This window comes from Scomber scombrus, chromosome 13 (genome assembly GCF_963691925.1).
Source record: "Scomber scombrus chromosome 13, fScoSco1.1, whole genome shotgun sequence".
In the NCBI taxonomy this organism is placed as follows: Eukaryota; Metazoa; Chordata; class Actinopteri; order Scombriformes; family Scombridae; genus Scomber; species Scomber scombrus.
Window position 1 is genome coordinate 30,001,258 of NC_084982.1, and position 11,047 is coordinate 30,012,304.

At 44.2% G+C, this 11,047-nt stretch overlaps 1 protein-coding gene across 1 annotated transcript in view; it reads left to right on the top strand.

Annotated features, from left to right (window-relative positions):
• ttn.2 (titin, tandem duplicate 2) overlaps positions 1–11,047 on the top strand; it is a 225,324-nt gene that overhangs the window by 166,839 nt on the left and 47,438 nt on the right. Inside the window, 21 exon segments of the mRNA XM_062431355.1 lie at positions 48–374; positions 487–771; positions 884–1,183; positions 1,411–1,713; positions 1,901–2,176; positions 2,469–2,768; positions 2,954–3,256; positions 3,437–3,736; positions 3,825–4,112; positions 4,208–4,510; positions 5,010–5,312; positions 5,435–5,740; positions 6,206–6,493; positions 6,609–6,899; positions 7,316–7,603; positions 7,757–8,344; positions 9,001–9,105; positions 9,201–9,398; positions 9,509–9,805; positions 9,900–10,487; positions 10,684–10,986. Of these exon segments, the coding sequence (XP_062287339.1) occupies positions 48–374; positions 487–771; positions 884–1,183; positions 1,411–1,713; positions 1,901–2,176; positions 2,469–2,768; positions 2,954–3,256; positions 3,437–3,736; positions 3,825–4,112; positions 4,208–4,510; positions 5,010–5,312; positions 5,435–5,740; positions 6,206–6,493; positions 6,609–6,899; positions 7,316–7,603; positions 7,757–8,344; positions 9,001–9,105; positions 9,201–9,398; positions 9,509–9,805; positions 9,900–10,487; positions 10,684–10,986 (6,540 nt within the window).

Genomic DNA, 11,047 nt, shown 5'->3' on the forward strand with positions numbered 1-11,047 from the left:
GGTGTTTAAGTGATTTCATTGAACATTGTTTTGTTGTCTTTCTGCAGAGCCACCTGGTCCCCCTGCAGGCCTGAAAGTGGGCGACAGCACCAAGACCTCCATCACTCTGTCCTGGTCTAAACCTGTGTATGACGGCGGTGCCCCTATCATTGGATACAGCCTGGACATGAGGCTAAAGAGCGAGGCAGACCCCGAGAAGCCCACAGAGGGCTGGAAGAGGATTGACACCCACGGCCCACTGGTCCTCACAGAGTTCACCATTGGCCAGCTGGATGAGAAGCAGGAGTATGATTTCAAGGTCTCTGCCAAAAACCAGGTGGGCTGGGGACGCCATGCCTACCTGAAAGAGGCTGTTTCCCCCAAAGAGATCCTGGGTAAGAATGATGGTTTACTGAAAACATAAATAGATGTACATTGTACCTGATAAATGTTAATAACATTACTTCACTTAATGATCTCAACATTGATATGTTTGAATGGCAACAGAGGCTCCAGAGATTGAACTAGATGCCAGTTTGAGGAAAGGCCTGGCTGTCAGAGCTGGCTGTCCAATTAGGCTCTTTGCCATCATCAGAGGAAGGCCTTCCCCCAAGGTGACCTGGAAACGTGTGGGTGTGGACAATGTGATCCGCCGAGGTCATGTGGACCAGGTTGACACCATGTCCTTCCTCGTCATCCCGGAGAGCACCAGAGAAGATTCTGGAAGATACTCACTAACTCTGTCCAACTCCGCTGGAGAGAAGGCTGTGTTTGTCCGTGTCAAGGTTCTCGGTGAGAAACAAAGAATTATATCAAACTTTGTTCATACACAACATTTCTTATAAAAATGCTTAATTGGGAAGAAAAACATACTATTTGTTATTAACAAATTTATTCTCTGCAGATACTCCTGGTCCTGTTGGCGGCCTGGAGGCAACTGATGTCACCAAGACTGCAGCTCAGCTGTCCTGGTTACCACCAGATAATGATGGCGGCAGCCCTATACTCAGCTACATCGTGGAGAAACGTGAGGTCGACAGGAAGACCTGGACCAAGTGCATAGAGGACTTGAAGAAGACCAGCTTTAAGGTGACAACAATGGCACCTGGCATCGAATACTACTTCAGAGTCATGGCCACCAACAAGTATGGCATCGGAGTTCCTCAGGATTCACCCAAGTCCTACCTGGCTGTCGACCCCATCAGTGAGTATCAACAAAGAATCTGTGACTAATGTTAAGCATGATGGGAGATTAACAAAATATCTTGTTAGTGGAAGTATAAACCCATCAGTGGTGTTTGGTTCAACTGTGTGTATTATTACATTTAAAGGGGATTTAATTTTTTCTTTCGTCTCCTTGTCATTTCTCTGTCTCTGTTGTTTTTCCATTTAGATTTTCTTTTCTAACACCTTCTGTGTGTTGTTTTTTAGGTGAGCCGGATCCTCCAAAGAAGATGGACGTGTTGGAGATAACCAAGAACAGTGCCACTCTGGGCTGGTTGAAGCCACTCAGAGATGGAGGAGCTAAGATCAACGGTTATGTGGTGGACTACCAGGCGGAGGGCGCAGAAGAAGACAAGTGGACACCTTATTCTGTGGTCAAAGACCTGACCATTGTGGTGGTCGGTCTAAAGGAAGGAACAAAGTACAAGTTCAGAGTGGCAGCCAGGAACTCAGCAGGAGTCAGTCTGGCCCGAGAGGCAGAGGGCGTGTTTGAGGTTAAGGAGCAGCTCAGTGAGTAGACCAGCTTAAAAATCTACCTCAGTTTATAATTGTTAACTAGAATTAAATTATAATTATTATTTAATTATTAATTATTTACTAATTGTTACTGACTGAAATATTGAACTATATTTCCACATGCATAGAAACACAAATGTTGAAATTGAGTAACTCTTTTGATTCTTCATCTTCTTCCCAGTGGCTCCTAAGATCATGATGCCTGACATTGTGACCGTCAGAGCTGGATCCAAGATGGTGGTCGAGGCCATTGTAGCGGGTAAACCTGCTCCGTTCTGCAAGTGGAAGCAGGGCAGCGAGGACGTGCTGACTTCCGATCGTCTGTCTGTTGTCAAGACACTGACGACCTGCACGCTCATTATTAAGAATGTGACCAGAGCAGACAGTGGCTACTATAGCTTGTCGGTTGAAAACAGCACCGCCAGAGTCAACCAAATCCTCAGAGTCATTGTCATGGGTGAGTTTAAACAACAGACACTGTTAGAACTGCTGGTTCTTAACAAGAAAAAGCTCAGTAGATCATACTGTGTCCAACAATTGTATATAGAATTTACAGTAAATCCCTAAGATACAAACTTTACAAGGGACCTTTTTTTTTAACATGTTTCTTATAGAACTGTACTGTTAAGACTGCCTGTATAGATAAATATGGAGGAACCACCAGCCTATACAACTAATGTGAATGATGAATAACAGATCATTGATTTGTTGTGTGCAAGATTACTAATGCATCCTCTTTGTCCCTGCAGACATTCCTGGACCCCCTGAAGCTCCGCTGGAGATCACTGAGCAGGACATTGATGCCTGCACGCTGCTGTGGAATTCTCCACAGGAGGACGGTGGCAGCAACATCACAAACTACATTGTGGAGAAGTGTGATGTTAGCCAGGGCGACTGGATCACTGTGTCTGCGTCCTGCACCAAGACCAGCTTTAGGATGACCAAACTGACAACTGGAAAGGAGTACAGCTTCCGAGTCCGGGCTGAGAACAGGTTCGGCGTCTCTGCACCCATCTACTCTGAGAAGATGATTGCCAAATATCCATTTGGTGAGTCTGAACTTTACACTTCTAACTTTCTGCTGTAAGGTTCTAAGACTAGCTGAGACTTAAAAATGTTGTTTGTAATATAAAACACGACACACACATATTATCACTGTATTGAACAGGTTCAGGAGCGGGACTTTAGACTCATTGATCATTTTAAATGACTGACTGTTTTGTTTTCCACCCAGATCCTCCTAGCGAGCCCAGAAACCTGCAGATTAATAAGATCAACAAGGACTTTGTCATCCTGTCATGGGAGTGTCCCAGCAGCGATGGCGGCAGCCCCATCACTGGATACTGCATTGAGAAGAAGGAGAGGAACAGTCTGCTGTGGGTCAAAGCCAATGAGTCAGTGATCAAATCCACCCAGTACACCTGCACTGGCCTGATGGAGGGTTTGGAGTACACTTTCAGAGTTTCAGCCCTCAACATGGCTGGACAGGGCAAACCCTGCAAAAACACCGACATCATCACAGCCAGGACTGACATTGGTACAAAAACATCATTCAGCTGATAATTTAATACAATTTATAAATGGTATATTTGTTTTGAAAAATAAATGTATAGAAAATGTAATTTTTGGGTCAGTTACACTCTTGTACACTCAGCCTTATTCACCCTTGTTCAGATGCAATGACTGAGTCTGCAAACCTTTGTTTCTTTCCACCCAGACCCACCAGGTAAACCTGAGGCCATGGATGTGACCAAGAGCACTGTCTCATTAATCTGGAACCGACCCAAGCATGATGGCGGCAGCAAGCTGATTGGCTATTACATGGAGTATGCAAAGCTTCCAGAGATGAAGTGGACCCGTTGCAATGCCAACTGCATGAATATCCAGACAGAAAGTTATGTGGTGACTGGCCTGGAAGAGGGCCAGCAATATCAATTTAGAGTTATCGCCAAGTCTGCCGTCAACATCAGCCTCCCATCTGAGCTGTCTGACCCAATTCCTGTCATTGCTGAGAATGGTATGACTCTACACACCAAGGAGCACTGTTACTGTAATTCAATTATTTACAAGTCATCCTGATTATTTTGTCTCTTCTACCTTTACAGTTCCTCCTCGTGTGGAGCTGGGCCTGAACATGAAGACCCTGATTGTGTTGAAAGCTGGAGAGAATGTCTTCCTAGATGCTGAGGTGTTTGGAAAGCCCCTGCCCAAGGTGAGCTGGAAGAGAGACGGAGTGCCTCTGGTCCTCAGAGAGGGAATGAAGATGTCCCAAAAGAAACACGTCCACATACTGGAGCTCTACTCAGTTACCAGGAAGGAAACTGGGGACTATAGTATCACTGCTGAGAACATCAATGGTAGCAAGTACGCTACCATCAAGGTCAAGGTTCTCGGTAAGTTAATTGAAGCATTATTTTATTTTTTAATTTGTTTCTCATCATTTTACTTGTAAACATAAACAAACTATCTCCCTCTGTGTACCTTACAGACAAACCAGGCCCTCCAGCCTCAGTGAAAATCGCTAAGGTGTTTGCTGATCGTATCAAGCTGCGGTGGGAACCTCCTCAGGCAGATGGCGGCTCTGAGATCACCAATTACATCATTGAGAAGCGTGAAACCAGCAGGGCCAACTGGGCGCTGGTCAGCTCCAACATTCACGGACACCTCACTGATTGCTCAGTGGAGAAACTCATCGAGGGACACGAGTACGAGTTCAGAGTCAGCGCTGAGAACCAGTATGGTGTGGGAGACCCTATTATGACTGACCCTGTCATGGTCAAGAACCCATACGGTACGTTCAGAAGGCTACACCTAAGCACCTTAAGCTGGAGTTACCTTAATTACCACTAGGTACAAACTGTCTACGAGTCAGATTGTTCTGCATATAAAAAGTCACAGATACTGTGACTACTACTTCAACTTTTTCGAACACATTAAAACCATGTTATATGATTCATCATTGGAAACATTTTAACAAAAAAAACACTTGATGTATAGTATAGTAGAAGTATAGTTGGTGTGATTGCTGTGTTAAATTAATTAAATGAAAAACAAGTATGATTTGATTGCTTACAAATTTCAACTCATCATTCTAGCGTGAGCATTTACCATGTAATATATTTGACCTGGCCAATGTGATAATCATTCGTTAGTCATTCAAGTTCAATCCCTTCTAACGTAACATGTTGATCAATATTTGGTAGATGTTTTGCCCCTTAGTGAGACATGATAAAATCAAACACTGACTTTATGATTGGAAGAGATTATCATGATGTTGTCTCGTCCCTCAGACGTCCCCGGTCCCTGCGAGCCACCTATCATCACCAACATCACCAAGAACTCCATGACAGTCAGCTGGAAGGCACCAGCCAACGATGGCAAGGCCACTATCCTGGGCTACATGTTAGAGAAACGTGAAGCCACTGAGTTGACCTGGGCTAAAGTCAACCGACGCCCTGTCATCGACAGGACCCTGAAGGCTGTTCAGCTGACAGAGGGCTCAGAATACGAATTCAGAGTCATTGCCATCAACAAGGCCGGGCTGGGTAAACCCAGTGACGCGTCCAACGCTGCGCTAGCAGTCGACCCCGTCTGTGAGTATCTGCTTTAAATTGTAATTTTCAAAAACAGGAGGACAAACTATAAATGCTTCAGACAGGACTGCACATAGCAAAACTAACTAACAAAAATAATAACATCTATGACACTTCTCTAGATCCACCCGGCCCACCTGCCTTCCCCAAGGTGGTGGACTCTACCAGGAGCTCTATCAGCCTTAGCTGGAGCAAACCAGCGTACGATGGTGGATGTGAGATCATTGGCTACCTGGTGGAGTGTAAGCTAGCTGAAGGAGAGAACTGGACCAAGTGCAATGTTCCCAAGAAACTTCAGGCTACCAAGTTCCTGGTGACTGGCCTTATGCACAACACTGAGTACGAATTTAGAGTCACAGCTGTCAACAAGATTGGCTACAGCGACCCTAGTGATGTCCCTGGAAAACACACGGCCAAGGACATCCTCAGTAAGTTCCATTTCTGTTCATTTTACCACTTCATTTAGTAAGATACCTTATATGAAGTTGTGTGAATCAAGATGTATTATAGCTAACAGATTAGATTTTTGTAATAGTGGTAAAGAGTACGGTCTAGACCTACTCTATGTCTAAAGTGCCTTGAGATTACTTTTGTTGTGATTTGGCGCTATATAAATAAAGATTGATTGATTGATAAATTGTAACAGTGATAAAGTGTTCTGAGGTGAAATGGCGGTGGAAAACAAATGGACTTGGTGGAAGGAACATATTTGGTATTAGCTCAGTGATTATTTTCTTACATCATGATACTTCATTGTGCATTATGACTCTCAGTACTGACCAACATTCTTGGTAAGCTTGAGTAACATATGCTAACTGTGCGTAGCTAATTGGACATAGATATTCAAATCCTTGCTGAAATTGAACAAGCCACCCTCTCTTTGTCTCCTTCAGTCGCTCCTGAAGCTGAGCTGGATGCTGACCTGAGAAAGATTTTGGTTCTTAGAGCCGGTGTCACCATGAGGCTCTATGTCCCCCTGAGAGGACGCCCGGCGCCTAAAGTGACATGGACCAAGGTGGATGCCAACCTGTCAGAGAGGCAGGGTCTGATGATCAAGACATCAGAGTGGGACACGCTGCTGTTGGCAGAAGAAATTAACAGATATGATGCTGGAAAATACACCTTGACACTGGAGAACAGCAGTGGCTCCAAGAGTTACATCATCATTGTCAAGGTCCTTGGTAAGTCTGTCCAAAACTGACCAAGAAAGTTCAGAAATGCAGTAGAGAAAATGTCTAAAAAATATTTTAAAAAATATACAGAAGCTTTGAATGATATTGTTTTCCTCCCGCTCAGATTCTCCTGGACCGCCTACAAACCTGATTATCAAGGAAACCTCCAGAAGCCATGCCTGGATCACCTGGGATGCCCCACTGATCGACGGTGGCAGCCCAGTCAAGAACTACATCGTGGAGAAGCGTCTGGCTGAGAGGAAGGCCTGGACATGTGTGTCAGCAGAGTGTGTCAAGCCGTCATTCAGGATCACCAACCTAGAGGCAGGACAAGCCTACTGCTTCAGAGTGCTGGCCGAGAATGTCTATGGCATCGGAGAGGGCTGCGAGACTGCTGGCAGTGTGCGGGCCTCAGGTGGCTACACTATACTCACTAAATACTTTTATAATACAAAACAGAAACATCATCCAGGTTTATATTAACTTTGATGATAACAGCAATAGCAACAGTTAATTGTTGTTTTGTGGCGTAGAATAGACTATTCTTTATACAGGAGAGTATTTTAGATGAAAGAAAACAATATCTTGGAGGAATATCATGTGGCTTTAGAACAAACCAAAGCACTGAAACTGGTCTTATGAAATAATCAGTGACCACAGACACAGGGTATACAGTTGGGAGGTTCATTCAAATGCAGCAGTGCAAAGACATTTTTGTATTTTAGTGCCATGCCAGAGTGCAGTGCCGTTACACACGGCTTGTCTATTTTTAAAATATCTACTTTAATGTGAACCACATGCTCAGTCTTAACCCGCTCTTTCCCTCTTCAGAGCAACCTGGTCCAGTGATGGACTTCAAATCCAAGAAGACTACCAAGGACTCAATCACCTTGGGCTGGAAAAAGCCTATCAGTGATGGCGGCAGTCATGTTAAGGCCTACATCCTAGAGCAGAATGAAGGTGAGGAGAAGTGGAAACAGATCATGAAGGGCAAGAATACCTTACACACCATCAGTGAGCTCACTGAGGGCCAGGAGTACTTGTTCAGAGTCAAGGCACTCAATGAATCCGGAGAGGGACCAACCACTGACCTCACCGTTGTTGCCAAGGACCAGTTTGGTAAGACTTTACTATCAGACTCTCATTTAGCTAATTGTAGGAATTGTTGTGAGTTATAACTGCTTAACTTGTTATTTTTGCAAAAAATTGAAATGCATTATTTGTAAGGTATTTCCTTTTAATTTCTGATGTGTGATTTCCTTCTGATATCAGTGCTGCCTGACTGCAACTTGAGCTGTGTGCATGATGGTTGCTATGTGGTGAAGGAGGGCAGCACCACACGTATCAACATCCCCATAGTTGGTGTACCCTACCCCACTGCCACATGGAAGAAGGGTGATGTGGCCTTAGGCGACACTGGCCGGATGTGCGTGGAGGCATCTCAAGGCATCACCACCCTGCTGATCAGGGACTGCCAGAGAGGAGATGCTGAAACTTACACCATCAATGTCAGAAACAGCTCTGGCTCCAAGGACTGCAAGTTCCAGCTCAAGGTAGTAGGCAAACCGGGCATCTGCACAGGACCTATCAAGTTTGACGAGATCACTGCTGACGGCATCACTCTGGAATGGGGGCCACCCAAAGATGATGGTGGTGCAGAGGTGTCTAACTACATTGTAGAAAAGAGGAGGACAACAGACAATAAGTGGGCCACAGTGGCTTCAGCAATTCAAAAGACTACCATGAGAGTGATCCGTCTCCATGACGGAACGGAGTACATCTTCAGAGTATTCGCTGAGAACAAGTATGGGGTTGGAGAGTATCTGAGGTCAGATCCAGTCATTGCCCAGCATCCATTCAGTGAGTATCACACTCCCAAATAATGTTGATTAATTAAAACTTCATTACATTTTGTTCAAAGGCAATGTCTTTTATAGTCTCTTTTTAATCTGGTGTCACTACTGTTTCACTTCAGTGTTTTACATACTGTGGTACACTCAAAATCTAAAATGTTAAAGTAAGCATTTCTTAAAGACCTCCTGTATTAAGAAATACACTATTTGGAGCGATAATGCATAAAGCTAAATTCTAAAAATATAAGCATATTGGACCCTAATTGGAACAAATCATGCTTATAGGCCTGCCATTAAAAATCTGATTTTTCAACACTTTCAGCAGATGAATGTGAAAACAGCCTTGTAGTGTCAAACTCTAAACATAAATCTGCACAGTGAAACCCAAATACATGACTCTTGGGAAGGACTTTAATTCAGTTCTCAAAAGTGAGTTAATGGGGTTAAATCATTTTACCTGCTCACAGACATTTTCCACATTCTAGTGTAGTAGTATTATTATAACATGCTAACAGTCATTTCAATAACATTTCGAGAACTAGTTGTTTTTGCTATTTTTTTCAGGTACTTTAAGATATGTCAAGACTTTATCCCCTTGATTCACTATTTTTTTGTTGCATGTGTTTATTCCACCATCACTTTCTTTCTCTCCGCTACCTCTAGATGTGCCTGATGCACCTGCTCCTCCAGAGATTGTGAGCATCCGCCATGAGTCAGCCATCCTGACCTGGGCTGATCCAAAGGACAGTGGTGGCTCCCCAATTACTGGTAACTGACTTTGATGGATATTCATTTGTAACTAAGCAGAAAGGAAAAGCAAATAGAGATTAGCAGATGACCAACTGATTTTGTGTGCTCTCCAGGATATCATGTGGAGTTTAAGGAGAGAAACAGCCTGATGTGGAAACGGGCCACCAAGACTCCTCTGAGAGTTAAAGAGTGCAGAGTCACTAGCCTGGTAGAGGGATTAGAGTACGAGTTCAGGGTAATGGCCATGAACGTGGCAGGCCTAGGAAAGGCAAGCAAAACCACTGAGGCTGTGGTCGCCCTGGATCCTATTGGTGAGTTCACAGCTTTTGGAAAAATGTTTTCTAAGCTTATGAAAAATACTATGTTAATAGTATTTGTTATATTTGCAGTTTGTTTTCACCTATTTAATGTGTTCCATCAGATATTCCTGGGAAGCCTGAAGTGATCAACGTCACCAGGAGCACAGTCACTCTGATTTGGACCGCTCCCAAGTATGACGGCGGCTACAAGCTGACTGGCTACATGGTGGAGAAGCTGGAGGCTGGTGGTAAGGCCTGGATGAAGGCTAATCATGTCAACATCCAAGGCTGCGCCTTCACTGTCCCTGACCTAACCGAAGGATCTCAGTATCAGTTCAGGATCCGGGCTAAGAACTCTGCTGGCGCTATCAGTGATCCTTCAGAGTCTACTGATCTTCTGACATGCAAGGACGAGTATGGTAAGCTGATGTTATCGTAATACAGACTATCCTTTTCCTAAATGTGAGTTAAAGGTCTGTAGACTATTGTAATTTGCCTCTGTCTTCTCTACAGAGCCTCCAACCATCACTATTGACCCAGAGATGAAGGATGGTGTATCAGTCAGAGCAGGAGACACAATTGTGATCTCAGCCTCCAAAATTGTGGGTAAACCCCCACCCACCTCTATCTGGTCCAAGGCAGGCCGTGAGTTCAAGTCCTCTGACATTGTCACCATCACCAGCACCCCTACCTCCTCCACCCTGGCTATTAAGTATGCTAGTAGAAAGAACACAGGAGAGTACACCATCACTGCGAGCAACCCCTTTGGCATTAAGGAAGAACATGTTAGGGTGAAGGTCCTGGATGTTCCTGGACCCCCAGGCCCCATAGAAGCCAGTAACATTTCAGCTGAGAAGTGTACTCTGACCTGGCTTCCACCAGAGGAGGATGGAGGCTGCTCCATCAAGTCCTACATACTTGAGAAAAGAGAGACCAGCCGCCTGCAGTGGACCAAGCTAGCGGAAAACATCATGGACTGTAGATATGTAGCCAACAAATTGATCAAGGGCAATGAGTACATCTTCAGAGTGTGTGCTACAAACCAGTATGGCACTGGAGACTCAAGTCAGTCTGGTCCAGTTAAGATGATTGACAGTTTCCGTAAGTTTAATTGAGTTGATACATGTATTTTATGGCTCATCCTTTTCTGTTTTTGTTAGTGTTTCCCATCATCAGTACATTTTTTGTACTTCATTATTATATTTTATTCATTACTGAATGCATGGAATCTTTTCAGAGTAATGATGAGATTATGTTAAATCTCTGTGTAACTGACCATTTTATTATCTTCCTTTAGGCCCACCAGGCCCACCTTCAACCCCAGAGATTGATATGATCACCAGGAATTCTGTCACCATTTCATGGAAGAGACCCGTGCAGGATGGAGGAAGTGACATCAGAGGATATAGTGTTCAGAGGAAAGAGAAGAAAGGAATGAGATGGGTGAGAGCCAGTAAGAGGACAGTCCCTGACCTGCGCTTTAAGGTGCAAGGCTTGAACGAGGGAATAGAGTATGAGTTCAGAGTCACTGCTGAGAACAAGGCTGGATTCGGAGAGCCCAGTGAGCCATCGCACCCTGTGATGACCAAGGACATTGTGTGTAAGTACAAATAGAGTTGTCACAACAGGAAAGTTACATACATATACATGTCAGAAAAATA